General features: G+C 37.6%; 1 protein-coding gene across 2 annotated transcripts in view; it reads left to right on the top strand.

Moving 5' to 3' along the window:
• The window catches only part of UNC5C (unc-5 netrin receptor C), a 391985-nt gene that overhangs the window by 298261 nt on the left and 77222 nt on the right, over positions 1–16502 (top strand). For both annotated transcript variants that reach the window (XM_055385718.2, XM_055385717.2), the window contains exons 5-7: positions 5469–5649; positions 10993–11160; positions 13564–13728. In XM_055385718.2, the coding sequence (XP_055241693.2) occupies positions 5469–5649; positions 10993–11160; positions 13564–13728 (514 nt within the window). The remainder of the gene's footprint in view (positions 1–5468; positions 5650–10992; positions 11161–13563; positions 13729–16502) is intronic.

The following is a 16502-nucleotide window of genomic DNA, read 5'->3' as shown; positions in this document are numbered from 1 at the left end:
AAAATAGAAAGCAGCAGAATTCCAAGGACCAAGCCACAGGGACACAAATGTTAGCCTGAGGAAGCTGTGAGGCATGAAGCAATGTAGGACAAAACCCAGGAAAGTGTGCTGTCCAGAGAAAGCAAGTCAGGAGGAGGAAGGGAGTAACCGGATCACATGCTGCTGTGAGTCAAGTAAGATGAGCACTAAGACCTCAGCAGCACATTTAGCAAAGAGGAAAGAGCAGCTATGGTGAAGAAGTGGAAGTGAACACAGATTAGAGCGAGTTCAGTGGGGAATTGAAGACAGCAAATCTAAACAACTATTCCAACGAGTTTTGTAAGGCAGGGCAAGCAGAGAAATATAGGCGGTGGGCAGGGGGTGAGTAGAGGCAGAAACGGGTGAAAAGGGTTTTTGTTCTAAGTTTTGAAAACCAACAGCACATCTGCAGGCTGGTGGAAATGATTCAGTATCAAGGGAAATTGAATAATTTAGGAGAGAAAAAAGAGAATTGCTGGGACTTGCCCTTGAATAGAAGAGCGAGACAGATACGGAGTACAAATCCGAGGTGACAGATAGGAACACAGAGAGCTCCCCCAGTGATAAGACAGAAGGTGCAGATGTGGGTGGGGACACGGATAATGGGAGCCCTGGAAGATGTCTTGTGATTGTCAGTTTTCCCAGTGACATGGAAATCTTGGTCATCAGCTGAAAGTGAGGCTAGAAGGGGAGGTAGTGGAGAGGAGTGTGAAATAGTTATCTAGGAGAAGGAGAGAGTGAACACTGAAAATACAGTATGCTTTCTTGGCAGAAATAAAGGCCCACTTGTGATCTGTTATGAATTTTAAGAGGAGCCCACTCTCCATGTCTATTTACACCCATGCTCCACCTCAAGAACACAGAGCGAGGTGCCGGGCACGGTGGCTCACACCTGTAATCCCAGCACTTTGGGAGGCCAAGGCAGGCAGATCACGAGGTCAGGAGTTCGAAACTAGCCTGGCCAACACGGTGAAACCCCATCTCTACTAAAAATACAAAAATTAGCCGGGCTTGGTCGTGGGCGCCTGTAATCCCAGCTACTCGGGAGGCTAAGGCACAGGAATCACTTGAACTCAGGAGGTGGAGGCTGCAGTGAGCTGAGATCGCACCACTGCACACAGTGAGACTTTGTCTTAAAAAACCACAGTAGTGGTGTAGGCAAACAGTGGCCAAGTGAATATCTTGAAGTGACAAAGGGATGAGAGCACTGACAGGATAATGCAAGAATCATATATAAAGTTAGACATTGGAATTTATACTTGAAAGTCTGAGAAACAAATTGGTAAATTCAATAGATAGTAGGTGCTGGTGAAGGATTATTGAATTCAGTATCTTAGAGTGAATAGGAAAGACAGAAAAGGGTAAAGGAAAGGATAATTGGAACTAAGTTTATGGAGGAGTTGTGATTGATGATAAGGACAAGAGCTAAATCATGCTTCTCAAACTTTAGTGTGGATATAACCACCTGAAGTTCTTACTAGGATGCATATTTTGATTTGGTAATAGGTGGGCAGAGCCTTAGATTCTATATGTCTATCAAGCTCCCAGTGACACTGATGCTATTGATCCAGGGATTGCATTTTTAAGGGCAATGATCTAGACTGGTATTTCTCAACCCTAACAGTAAATTACAACCCTTGGGGAGCTTAAAACACACTGATGCTAGACCAGTGAATTTGAGTTTTTGTGGGTTGGATTTAGCTTCTCTGGGTTGAATTTAGAATTAATATATTACAAATGTTTTCCACATTATTCTATTGTGAAGCGGAGTTGAAAACCTTTGGCCTAGAATGTGTGACCTTAGAGGATAAGGTCATTGCAGGATGGAGGGTCATGGAACTGAAGGGCCAAGATGTTGGAAGCGTCACCTTTGTGGTTATTAAACTCTTCAGAAATTATGCTTTAGATAAAGTGACTATAAGCCCAGAGGTCTGTAAATAACTACAAAAAAAAAAGAGTCAAAATTGGGTGATATAATCTGGTGACATGAGATTCAAGGCAAAGATGTTTAGAGAGAACAGTCTGAAAGACACAGTGCTGAACAAGGACAGCACTTACCCATCCCCAGACCCAGTGGCACATTGGATTTGGGAAATCAACATCCACCCCTTCAGAGGACTTCAGAAGAAACAATGGCATCAGAAAGACCTAGACTTTAGTATGAGAAAAACGTAAAGGAAACAATCTAAAAAGAGATCAAAATGTTAGAAGATTTTCATGCTGTCTTCCAGGCAGTATGGAAGAGTGTCAGGACTTCTGGAGTTGGTGATGTGTAGCCCCTGGTGTTACAGCACAGGAGGTGAGGGGCGGCCTGCAGTCCTCACTGAGCCTCTCATGGAGATGATTGTCTCAAAGCAGAGTGCTGTGATATGGCTGGCAGCCCTGGGGTGTTGGGGACTGTGGGGTCTTGTCAGAAGCTGGAGGAGTCCTGGGCCCCCCCTCTTCATTCCCGCAGCTATTTTCTAGCTGTAGAACACTTTGCTTCTTGAAACAAAGGCGTGAAAGCAAATCCAGTGTGGAAAACAGATAAAAGCAGAGTTTCTGTGATTCAAGTGGGAGTTAAGGGAGGAGAGCAGTGTCCCCCACAGGGGCCATCAAACACTTCTGGGGCTTCTCAGGGGTCCTGAGGTTCAGGTCAGAACCACTGCTCCAACATAGGCAAGAGACACCCAAGGAAAATGTGTAATTATGTATAATCGAGTAAAGATCATATACCCAACAATCATGTCTCTTCAAATCTTTTGTCAACCATGCAGATTGAACACTTTCTTCCATGTAATAAACTCTTCATGCAAACAAGTGGTTTCTAATATCCCTTGGGACTTCTTTATGTTGCTTATGATTAGGATAACATCACTGTTAAACTGACATCATTTACGTAGGAGGAACCGTAGTTTTGAATAGCTATGGGTTCTCCAGAGGCAAACCATGAACCAAAGGTATGAATGTGAGTAGTTTTTTAAGAAAGCACTTCCAGGAGAACCCTGTAAGTGGGTGAGCAAGCAGGAGAGGAAAGAAGCCTAGTACAGGTTGAATGTTCCTTATACAGAATGTGTGAGACCAGAATTGTTTTGGACTTCAGGTTTTGGAGTACTGGCATATACATAATGAGATATGTTGGGAATGGGACCCAAGTTCAAACATAAAATTCATTTGTTTCATATGCATGTTATGCACATAGCCTGAAGGTAACTTTATATAATATGTTAAACAATTTTGTGCCTGAAACAAAGTTTGTGCATACTGAACCATCAGAAAGCAAAGGGATCACTATGTGAGTCACTCATGTGGACAATCTATGGTTGTTTGGTGTCACCATCATTCTCTTGGGGAAGCTGAATAAACTGTGTGTTACGCACCTGCATTTTGACTGCAACCAGTCATGAGGTCATGTGTGGGATTTTCTACTTGTGGTGTCATGTTGGTGCTCAAAAAGTTTCAGATTTTGGAGCATTTCAGATTCCAGATTTTTGGATTAGGTATGCTCCATTTATAATAGTGTCAATTCAGGTCCAGTCTCAAGGATGTAGCTGCAGCCTCATCCCTGCAAGGGACTTCTGGAAAGTTACAGCTCAGATTCTGACCCAATGAGACAGAAGCCATATTTCTGCACCCATTAGTCAATGGCTAATGGGGAAGTTATAAAAAAATCTTGGCAAAAACAATCCATGAGCCTGAGGGCTGCTCTTCAGAGAAGAGGGCCAGGTATGAGTACTCGAAAGAGAAGCACACCGAGCACAAAAATTGTAGAAGGGATGCAAGAACAACTGAGACTAAGGGAGCCTGTCCATGCTTTGTGTGATAGGAGGCTTTCTTTAGAAGGGCATAGATAACCTAGGTAAAGATTCCACTCAAAAACTATTAATTTCAACTTTTAATTATCATCAAAGAGATTTTTAACAGTATAAATTGTGCCACCTTCTCCCGTGCACTTCCAGCAGGATAGTATTTCCACACATAGGGTGAAACGTTGAGAAAATCCAGGTCAAGTGAATATGAGTATATATCTCAGAGATACCCAGGCATAGCCCTGACTGAATGTAGAGTCTGTATTTGGAAACAAAATACATATTTAAAACACCCACTGTTGTAAATAGATTCTATTCTTTTTCTCACTACCCTGAGTGCAAATATCAAGAATGTTTAGCTTTTTCAGCATTTACATCATTACAAATAGTTTCTCTACTCTACAACCTCATATGTTTCTATATTTCAGGATTGTTGTTGATTTTTATTTTTCTCTATAAATGTTGGCTTCTCTTCTAAGGATTAGAGGAGCATTATTTGAGAGTCCCTGCCTTAAGTGTAATTTAGAGTTGTGCAATGTCAAACCCACTGACAGATTTAGAGATTAATTTCTAGACGTCTTGTGGTGCTAGAGTAGCTCCTTAAGGTTTTGAAAATGGCAACAATATTGACTCCCTACCGCTAAAGGTTACCTGTATCCACATTCACCCTAATGCAAAAGGAGAGTTTAAGTGTGGTAAATATCAACGTTGTTTGTTGTTTTGCTTTACGGAAAAAGCTGTGCATAGAAAAAAAAAAGGCAACTGCCAGAATAAGAAATAGTTTACCTCCAGAAGAACAGCTTATACAGGTATGTTTCCTCTTTTTATTCAGCAAGTATAACATCACTATTACTACATTAATATTATTCACATAGAAAAATAGTTCAGTAGTTTTAAATGGTCATGTCTTAAGGTCAGGTTCCCCAAAAGCACACCCTGAGCCAAAGATTTGAATATTAGCATTATACAAAAAGAGGGATTTGAGTATGATTTGTAAGCTATTCATATTGTATTAAGAATTGGTAGAAAAACTTAAAAAAAAAATTTGGCTTAGATACATCTCCAAATATGTGTTTTGCTACATTTTGAAAGGTATTTTCAGGGATATTTAATCCATACGTTTCAGGGAGGCTACACGTAAATCATCCAAATGTTATTTTATTACAGCTATGTGATGTCTAAAATGCCTTTTGTGCTTTTAAAAATAGTCTTTCTATTCTTTTCTGAAAAGCAGCAGGTAAGTTGCCAAGAGTAAACAAATCAAATAGCCAAAGGTTTGAGTTCAGTTTGAAACGCTTATCCTATTATTTTTTATTGGGTTCTGAACTTGGCAGCACACATTCCCCATTCGTGCCTGCAGGGCAAAGTGAAAACAATTTGAACACTGTATTTCCCAACTGGTTCATTGACATTTGAGAATAATGTAGTACAGACAGAATCAGCATGTTTGGCAGGTGAGTGATACTTAACATGACCTTGGAAAGTTACTTCCCACCAGTTTGCAGAAGTTCATGGCCTGGAACAACATCGTACATATTACAAAACACAGGTATCGCTTCTCGGCCTTTTGGCTAAGATCAAGTGTACAAAATGCAGGTTAGGACAGACAGCCATCAAGGGATCCATGCTGAGGATTTATCTACTTTTCTCATTTATCTTTAGGTGGAATGGTTGAAAAATGAAGACATAATTGATCCCGTTGAAGATCGGAATTTTTATATTACTATTGATCACAACCTCATCATAAAGCAGGCCCGACTCTCTGATACTGCAAATTACACCTGTGTTGCCAAAAACATTGTTGCCAAGAGGAAAAGTACAACTGCCACTGTCATAGTCTATGGTGAGTGGCCCTTCAGGGTCTCAATCTAGTTCATGTCTAACTGCAGTTTCTCGTTGGCATCGGTAAAGCTAGAAGCCGTTTTTTTAAAATTTCATATTATTTGAGACAGGGTCTTGCTCTGTCACCCAGGCTGGCATGCAATGGCATGACCATAGCTCACTGTAGCCTCGACCTCCTGGGCTCAAGGGATACTCCCACCTCAGCATCCTCTGGAGTAGCTGGTATTACAGGCATGCACCACCATGCCCGGTTCTAGAAGCTCCTTTTCAATCTCCATCGCTGCTTGCTTGCTGCTTTTCACAGGGGCAATGAGGTTTAATTGCTTTCCTGGTACTGATATGAAAGGATAGGCTCGGACAGCCTCAGCCCTTTCTCAGTCAGCTTCTAGGAAAGCGAAGGAAGCCTACCTGAGTGCCTGCTGCTTCTGTAAGCCCTCTTCTCTCCAGAACCTGCACCACCAAGATCTAGATTGAGTTCTAAAGATGAATATGCTTCTACCAGCCTGCTGATGTTTCTGTGGACCTAACAACCTCAGTCTTATCATTGCAAACCCTCAGAAAGTGGGAGCTGACCTATTCCCAAAATACATTAGAGCAATTTTAGCTTCTTATAACTCATTCTACTCACTCCATCAGAGGTGTGCAGAGTGAAGATAAGGGATGCCTTATCTGGCCAAGTGGCCCTAATCCTAACGATATGCTAAAGTCCAACGAAGCAACTTCTTAGGAAGCTTCCTCCCACACCCTGGTCCTTTCTAAGCCAGCTCATCTCTCAATTCTCTGGAAGTACTAAGCAATTTCATACCCCATTCTGATGTGGCACATATGCTTTTATCTCCCTGTGTGGTTTAGCACTCAGTTATTTTCTAGTCATTTCATGAGTAGATTCATCTCCCCAGCTAAAGTTAAGCTCCTTGGTAGACTGAGAGACTGGTCTGTATATTTACATATTTCTCACAATGTTAGACCTCTAATAGTTCCTCATATTATTGATGTTTTACTGTCTCAGAGGAAACTGAACAACCTGGGAACTATTTAGAGGTTATGCTACCTCCAGAATGATGTCCCCATGCCTCACCACCTCTTAGAACATAATGAAGATTTTTATCACTGTTTTAGTGTCAAACTCCATGGGCCTTGGAGTCTTATTGACTGAAGGAGGGAGAGCCACTGGCAAGTATGTGGCTCATGGTACAGTCAGTCATGTGTCACTTAATGATGGGGACACATTCGGAGAATTGCATCGTTAGGTGATTTCATCATTGGGCAAACATCATAGAGTGTATTCACACAAACCTAGATGGTATAGCCTACTGCACACATAGGATAGATGGTATAGCCTATTACTCCTAGGCTACAAACCTGTATACTATGTTACTGTACAGAATACTGTAGGGAATTGTAACAAAATGGTAAGCATTGATATATCTAAACATAGAAAAGGTGCTATAAAAATAAGATATCAAAGATAAAAAAAAAAAAAGATACATAGGGCACTTACTGTGAATGAAGCTTGCAGGCCTGGAAGTTGCTCTGGGTGAGTCAATGAGTGAGTAGTGAGTGAATGGGAAGACCGAGGACATTACTCTACACTGCTGTAGACTTATGAACACTACACTTAGGCTATAGCACATTTGTAGAAAAAGTAAAGTAATACACCACAATGTTATAACAGCTATGAGGTTATTAGGTGATAGGAATTTCTCAGCTTTGTTATAACCTTATGGAACAGACCATTATGGTATATGAAGTCTGTCCTTGACTGAAATGTTATGGGGTACATGATAGGACTGAAGGAGTTAAGAATTTGTCACCCCAAAATATGCCACTTGGCATATTGACTATTTTCTGCATTAAAGGTCCTTGAGAAACAGCAGGCTCAAGATCACTCTGATAGTCCTTCTGACTCTTAAAAGCAGGAGAGGAGATTTTCAGCTGAAAGATGGCTTCCCTATACTAGAAGGAAAGTAACATTCTTATCCTCAAGGACAGGAAGTTGAGACCAGGGGCAAGTTAAGATCCAGATAATTCTGTATCGATCTTATTAAAATAACTCTTAATCTTCTTTTAGCCTTAACACATAATTGACTTTTTCATAACTTACTACTCTTTGTCCAATTCAATATATAAGCATTCAACTATAACTGCATCTTTGGGTCTTCATTTTCTTAGGCCATGTAAAAGTTATATTAAGTAAATTTACATGTTTTTCTCCTGTTGATTTGTGTTACACCAATTTAATTCTTAGGCCCAGCCAAAAAAAAATCCTAAAAGAGTGGAAGTAAAATATTGCCTACCCCACAGTACCATTCAGATGGATGTGTGTTTATGAGAAGAGAAACCACTATGCTGTTCCAAAGGATGAACGTAGTGCTGCTTTAAAAATGTCATTTTAATTACAGGAAAAATGGCACACAAATTTTTTGATCCTCTGATTACCCTGAGGTTTAATTTCCTAGTCCAGATAATGGCTGTGTTGAATTGTATGCAATTGCCTTTCTTAAATCACAATAAAATGTTTTCTTCTTCTTATCTCTTTTTAAACTGCCTGAAAGACTTGATTAACAACATTTGAAATGCAAGAAAGAAATGGGGCACAATCACAGCATGTGCCAGTCATAAATAACTAATGAAGGCAGACTATATATAGTTGTATTATATAGATGTTTAATGCACATGCAAATCTGCAAATCTCTTCCTATGTATATTATGCTTTCAATATCCATAAATACAATGAGTGTGTTGTCTTTAGGAAGGATCAAACGCAAGTAACTTAGTATTTAGAATTAAGGAAATAGCTTTGGACTAGGGTCAGGAATATTGGGTCATAGGAGTATTTCTGTCACTAACTGATCTTCAGAGGGTCTTTTAACCAGGATTCTCTGAGCCCTTGCCTCCTTCTCTGTAAATGAAGGGATAAACCTACAATCTTCAAAGACTTTTTCATCTCTGAAAATTTCTGATTATTCATTTCTCATTAAAATCCCAGCAGAACAGTACATATATCCTAAACCCCAAATATCAGCTTGCCAGTATGCTAGTAAGCAGTTTATACAGACAATTCCATGGCAGGGAATTTTGTAAACTTGAGCAGGTTAAGTTGCTTTTTGGAACACTAACTGAAACCCTACCTATCCACCATCTGCTCGTCCTTTACATTAGCTCCTAAAATAACTTGTCCAAGCCTCACAGGTTGGACTCACCAGAACTCCATAGAAAACATATATATCTAACCAGTATTTCATATTTAGCAACTGTTTTATATATTTTTTGTTAATGTAATTTTTAGATTGCAAATATACATCCATTAGAGAAAATTTGGAATACAGAAAAGGTCGAAGAAGAAAATACCTATACCTCTAATTCTGCCACCCAGAGATAGCATTTAAACAAAAATTATATGTATACTACTTGAATTTTCCTTCTTTCTTTTTTTTTTATTTTTTTATTTGAGACAGGGTTTCACTGTTGCCCAGGCTGGGGTGCAGTGGCACAATCTTGGCTCCTGTAACCTCTGTCTCCTGAGTTCAAATGATCCTCCCTCCTCAGCCTCCCAAGTACCTGGGACTACAGGCATGTGCCAACACACCTGGTTAATTTTTGTATTTTTTGTAGAGATGAAGGCTAGTCTCAAACTCCTAGACTCAAGCAATCTGCCCATCTTGGCCTCCCAAAGTACTGGGATTATAGGCATGAGCCACTGCACATGGCATATACTACTAGTACTTTATATGTATACATAAGGTTTAAAAATAAGCATTATACATTGTTATATTATACATCTTTTATAATTTAAAATGTATAAATACATATTAAGTATTGTATACATATTATATAAAAATTATATACATATACATTATTATGCATAATGTATCCATAAACATTACTTTTATTTAAAACATACTGAAACATTCATGTATTACTTATTTATTTGGAGACAGGGTCTCACTCTATTGCCCAGGCTGGAGTGTAGTGATGTGATCATAGCTCACTGCAGCCTCTACTCCTGGGCTCAAGGGATCCTTCTGCCCCAGCCTCCTGAGTAACTGGGTCTATATACACATGCTGACATGACCTGCTAATTTTTTTTTTAATTTTTGTGGAGCTAGGGTGTTGCTATGTTGCCCAGGCTGGTCTTGAACTCTTGGTCTCAAGCAATCCTCTCTCCTTGGCCTCCCAAAGTGCTTGGGTTACAAGCAAGAGCCATTGCACCCAGCCTCATGAATTATTAAATAGCCTTCTACAGTATCACTTTTAATGGCTGTCCAGGAGTCCATTACATGAACATATATGGCTGGCTTTGCCATTGTCTTGTTTTTGAACATTACAGTTGTTTCCAATTATTCATCTTTATATTAAATAAAGTTGCTGTAAAAAATGTTTGTCTGTAAATATAACATTCATGATTATTCCCTATTGTATAGGTTTCTAGAAAACAAAATGTTGGGCAGATGCTGTGCACATATAAGGTTTGTGTTACTTGAATGGCTAATACACTTCTTTAGTATCAGGAAACAGATGCATATACTAGTTGTATTGTATTTTAGCTACAAGGAAATAATTTTGTTAGAAATTGTTTAATTACAATATTGTACAGACTCACATTATTGAAGTATTAAAAATATATATCAAAGTATTTTCTAAAGAGAGGTCTGCAGAATTGAATAGTGTGCAGTGTTAACGGTGTAGGTTTTACAATCACATATGCGGACAGCTCCATCAGACATCATAATTGGCCTTTATACACAAAGTAAGTGTTTATTTCAATATCAACTAATCGCCAAGTAACTCAAATAGCCAGTCAATTTGTTTATAACCCCAGTACTGTAAGATTTTATTTTTTAACCAGGTTCACTGGTTTGTGCAAGTGAATAAAAATCCGTAAAAGGTTGTAAAGTTTACATATGCTTAAAAATCAATCTTTTTTTAAGGCTAAATTATTTTATTCTGTTCCCATGCTATAGATTCACTTGCAGGCTTGTCGTAGAGATGTAAACATTTATTATTTGAGATGAGCTGTCAAAAGTAATTTTGGAGCTTGACTAGGTAAGGAGATAGGTGTATTTTTTAAGAACACTGGCCAAAGAAAAGAGAACACATACAGTCCTATTTATTTTTCTGAGTAGGTGAGTAAATCTTGACAAACTTTTTTTTTCTCTGTCTATACAATAAAACTTTGGATAAAATGAGGTCCATGGTCTCTTCTGGCTTTGAAATTTTGGATTTTTATAATGGTCGCTTGGAAAATAACTCTTTGTTTACATATTGTGTCTGTTTTGTGTGTCCATGTGTGTTGTGCATGCACACATGTTTAATCCACTTTTTACTGTTTGCCTCCTTTCAGTCAACGGTGGCTGGTCCACCTGGACGGAGTGGTCTGTGTGTAACAGCCGCTGTGGACGAGGGTATCAGAAACGTACAAGGACTTGTACCAACCCGGCACCACTCAATGGGGGTGCCTTCTGTGAAGGGCAGAGTGTGCAGAAAATAGCCTGTACTACGTTATGCCCAGGTAAATAAACCAGTCCTCTCATTCCAAGTATCTCCTATTATTCAAGAAACATGCTTTTAGAGAATAGATACACAGACTTTATTCTTGATCTGAATGTGTGATGAACATTATTTAAATCCATCCTACTCACTGTTTACATTGCTGGGAAATCAAGTATTTTCCTCCAAAAGAATACTTAACTTTGTTACCAAAACACGCAAAATTGTATAAAACAGGAGATTAAACACTACTGGATATAATCCCTTTATATTATTCAACAAAACTGCTGGGGCCAAGATTGCAGATTTTATAATTCAAAGGATTTGAATGGCACTGGAAGCCACACATTTTAGGAATAACAATCCTTGATCTTCGGAAAACCGTAGAAATTAATTGGAACTGAAATTTAGAAAATGTTTTAGACGGAAATATTTTATATTTGGTGTCAGTTTCTGGTGAAGGGCAAATACAACATTTGAAATGAATTATAAGGAAGGCAAAGTTTTTTGGTACTTGGGATAATGGATTCTGAAACTACAATGCAGTCAGTTCTTTGTTATCTGTAAATGTTGGTCATCTATTTTTTTGAGTTATTTGCTGTAGTACCTACAGCAAGATTGCATGCATCTCTCCACCTCTTAGCATCTTTCTGTATTATCTCATATTGCTACCAGCTCTTATCCCTAGGTAAATCGAAGATAATATTTGCCAAAAGCAAAAAGAAAACCCTTTAAAATGCCTCGTTATACAATATATTCCAAAGCTAAGCTAAAATTTTGAAATAATCCATAAATTTACTGCACTCGTTGGAGTAGCTATTGTGTTTTCAATTTTATTGTTCAGATACACAGCCTCCTTACTTCTCCTTTTTGCCTAATTTTGTCGTGTTTATCCTTTAACCTTTATCTTTTAACCTTTCTCAGAGATGGGCTGGACAAATGAACTGGAGAGATATACATAATCTACACTTTACATTCCCAAGTGTTGATTTCCAAATGTCAAAACAGTCTCCCACAGTGAGCCCTTTGAGAGCTTTTATTTATGAAACAAATTTTGACACTTAGCTAGCTTAAAATTTCAGATTTTGTTTTATAGGAGCTGACTCCCACAATTAAAAATGCACTGATCAATTAGAGTTGAAATAGAAATGTGTGTGTGTGTGTGTGTGTGTGTGTGTGTGTGTGTCAGTGTTTTGGTACACTGGATTGGTGCAGGTCAAAGCAATGTTTTTGCTCTAAGTAGTTGGGACTTGCTTATACAGCCAGTTCTGTATGACTGAAATATTAATGCTTTTCTCATTTTTCATGTGGGTATGTTTATAACCATATCCACATTATACATAATATATTTACATAATAATTTGAATATGAAATCACTTAGATTTCTCAAACTATGTAGACTATTAAAATGATATAATTTTTACTAATATGTAGATATAAAAGGTTAAGGTGTTCAATAAATGATGTTTAGCATTGTTTTACATTGAATCCTTGATCATCATAATTATATATTTCAGGGAAAATTAATATTTTAAAACCTTATTTCAACATTTTTATCCTATTTTTGTGAGAAGCTTAAGCTGCATTTTAAAGTGTGACTGAAATTTACCATATCTTTTTTCAAACTGAGACTTAAGTTGTGTGCTTTTAAAATAGAGATATCTAAGTTCATTATCTTTGAAGTTGCTGACAAGCCAGCCACCAAAATTAGGAAGAAAGTAAGTCAGTTCTAAATGACTGAATCACAACAAATATCAGGGACTTACCTAAATTTTTTAAATAAAAATAGAAACAGAAACATCATCAAATAATAAATGAAAAATAATAGTGTTTTCATGAAAACATTACAGGTTTCAGCAGAATCAAGCAGGCCAGATGAAAAAAGTAAAATAAAAAGACTATATAAAATGTAGATGAAAGAGAAGAGATAAATAGATACATACCAACTGGATGAATGAATGGAAGGTTGGATAGATTTCTTCTCCACGGTACCAACCTCTTCTCTGAATTCTCACATGAGCTTACTTTCACTGTCCACATGGCCCTAGGAATGAAGGAATCCTGGATCCAAAGAGAACCCTCCTAATTTTCAATACAAAACCCAGAAGCTCCCCCATTAATAGGAAAAGGGAAACCATCATGGCCTACTTTTACATAGCTCCTGGTGACAACTTTGCATTTTGTATGTCTCAGTCAGCCTCCCTTGGCTTGGTCAATGGGAAAGCACTCACACACTCTATAGGAAAAGCTCACCAAACCCAAATGATGTAGAACATGCAGTTCCCAGCAATTGAAATGAATACAGTGCTTCTCAGTAGGGCATCTTTGTTCTTGTTTTGTTTTGTTGTATTATACTTGAGCTCTGCTCCATCCCTTAAACAGCTGCCTCTCCCTCTGACCTCCTGCTGCATTTTTTCCATGGCAGTGGATGGCAGGTGGACGCCATGGAGCAAGTGGTCTACTTGTGGAACTGAGTGCACCCACTGGCGCAGGAGGGAGTGCACGGCACCAGCCCCCAAGAATGGAGGCAAGGACTGCGACGGCCTCGTCTTGCAATCCAAGAACTGCACTGATGGGCTTTGCATGCAGAGTAAGTCAATTTAAGCAAACTGCAGACATTGAGGGGGCTGGAGATTGAACCATTTGGAGTTTTTTAAGGAAACATTAGAAATAAAGAATTCTTTGAACAACAATAAAATGCAATAACATAGCAATATTCTAGCTTGCTCTCAAAATTGGAAAAAGCGAATTTTCCAGGAACCAGAATAAAAAGTAACTATGTCCGGCTAACAAATGGCATGCAATATTGCTTTTTCATGAGCAAGGGGTGATTCAATCACTTATATAGAAGGGAACCATTACTTAGTTTTATCAGAAAGCACAAAAGAGCACTCTAAACTCCTCACAGAGTCAAAACAAGACTTCTAAAATGTAAGCCGTTTATTCTTAATTCATGGCAGCTACCTAACCAAAATGTCCATGGAGTGTAAAATATATGTAAAGATGACAAACATTTCTGTAGGTAGATTTACCTTAGAACAAATGTTTAGTGAGAACATCTCTGCAACCTCTTGAAACTTCTGGGTTTGTATTAGAAATTATAATGCGGGTATGATTTAGTTTATTTAAAGGAAATAAATATTGATAAAGCATACATTTTTAAAATGAGTGCCGAAGATTGGCTCAGGAATGTAATGGGTGCTATAAGCTAGATATTCTCCATTTTTTCATGTCTTTGTTCTTTAGATTTTCTTAATTAAGTGGTAGTTTGATTTCATACTTGCAAACTCTGACCCCTTTATTGAGGAGCCCTCAGATGTACACAGTTTACTATCTCTTTTCATGACCATAAATTGAAGTATTAAGAATTATTCTGAAATCATACCTATTCAGATTAATGGATCAAACAATGTGCTGTCTTTGGATCTGAACTAATGGTGGTCTAGTGTTGACATTTCTCATAATACATTACACATTGCTAGCAGAATACAAGCAGCTGAAGGTGTTTTTGCAAAGGTATTTGTATTTGTCATTTAAGAATAAAATATTTTGTTTTTACCACACTTATGAAATCCTGTTTACTTTTCAGAGTCTATACACACAGGAACCTTTAGAAAGATATCTTACTTAAAATACAAATAAATAAATATGTTGCTCACACAGAATAAAAATCCAATAGGCCTCTTATTTTTATGTTCAGGGTACACTGCATTCCCCCAGAACGGGCTGCTGCTGAGTGTATAAAGCACAGCTTCTGGTAATGATGTGGGGCCTGCCACTGTGAACCTCACAAGTTTGTACCAGAAATGCATAAATGAAAATCGGTTTTGCTAACCATTTATCTAGAGGTACAGAGTTTGTTTGGGTTGAGGATTAAAATAGCAACATACCACATACAAGTTAGTCTTTTTAACATTTTCATCACTTAGTATTTTTCCTTTACTCTAGAACAAACTGATTCATGTGATTGCAAAGTAGAAATAGTTGGACTTTTTCTATCTTTCTGCCTTTCACATTCTTTCTCTCTCAATATACTATTTCAATCTTGGGTGGTTTAATACCTACTACTTCTATTGTGCATATTTACAAATCCTCAGAACAACCTCTTTAACAAGAAATACAATGCCACAAGACAGAACCTTTTATTAGTCGTAGAAAATGTCACATTTTAAATTATGACAAATACAAACATGATATATTCAAACTAAGACTTTCATGACATAGCAACCCCTTAGCTTCTAAATCATTTCTTAGGCATTCATAGAATTTTTTCCTTATGATTGGATATTTGCCAGTAATGATGGCATGAAGTGTGTGTCTATTGACAGGGAAGAGGAATGAGGCTATAGGAGGAGATTTTTTAGTTGTTTGTTTGTTTGTGTTTGTGTTTGTTTTTGTTTGTATTTTTATCACGTCTCTTGTTTGATGGAAACATTTTGCTGTTTGGGTTAAAATCATTCCATTTAAAGCTATTTATTTCTGCAGCTCTGATTTGCTATAGTAACAATCCCTACTAAGTCAATAAACTCTTTCATCTGCCCTCCTGTATCCACTCCAGTCCAACAGAGAATTGTAGTCTATATCACTATTGATTTCCTCAGTGATAAAACCACAGAGATATTCTGCACTGTGTAATTACAGTATTTTACAGTGAAAGCTATAGTTTCTGTTTACCAGTTAGCTTAGTGTATCTGGGACAGTATTACTGCCAAAGTCTTGTAAAAAAATAATATTGTTTGGCCATTATTTTGGAAAACAAAGGCTTCTAACAGTGAAAGTGCAAAGTTTGCAAGAGGGACAAGGTCAGTATAAAGAAAAAGAATGGGGGTAGAAAAGATAGCCAGAAAGTTGCAATCAGCAACTAGGAATTATGATTTAATGTTTATTTCCTTTGGGAGAATTAGTGTCTGGAATGCATTAATAAATAGTCCTTCAATGATATCACAATGTTATCTCAAAATAAAGCTAGTCTACTTTCAGTGAACCAGGTAAGAACTACAACCTCTGAATCTATTCAAAATTGTATACAAATAATTCTGATATAAATGTAGGTGTACTGCTAGATAGGAGAAATTCAGAGTTCATAATGGATGTTAGTAGGATTCAGAGTTACCTAGATAATGTAGCATAATATTTTTTCAAAAGCTAACTTGGTACTTAAGAGGAATACAACGTGAAATATATAGAAAATATTACTGTTGATATTTATTTATTTGTTCAAAACAAATTCAGATATATTTCCTTGTTAAGCACTTAATACAAACACCTTTGACTGAAAATATATTAAAATGTTGGATAAAATATTGCAAACTTAGTAGAGACATACATGTGCATGCAGAAAGAGAGAGAGAGAAAATACGTGGT

Source organism: Gorilla gorilla, chromosome 3 (genome assembly GCF_029281585.2).
Source record: "Gorilla gorilla gorilla isolate KB3781 chromosome 3, NHGRI_mGorGor1-v2.1_pri, whole genome shotgun sequence".
Lineage (NCBI taxonomy): Eukaryota > Metazoa > Chordata > Mammalia > Primates > Hominidae > Gorilla > Gorilla gorilla.
The sequence above is the reverse complement of the archived record's forward strand: the minus strand, read 5'-3'. Positions and strand labels throughout refer to the sequence as shown.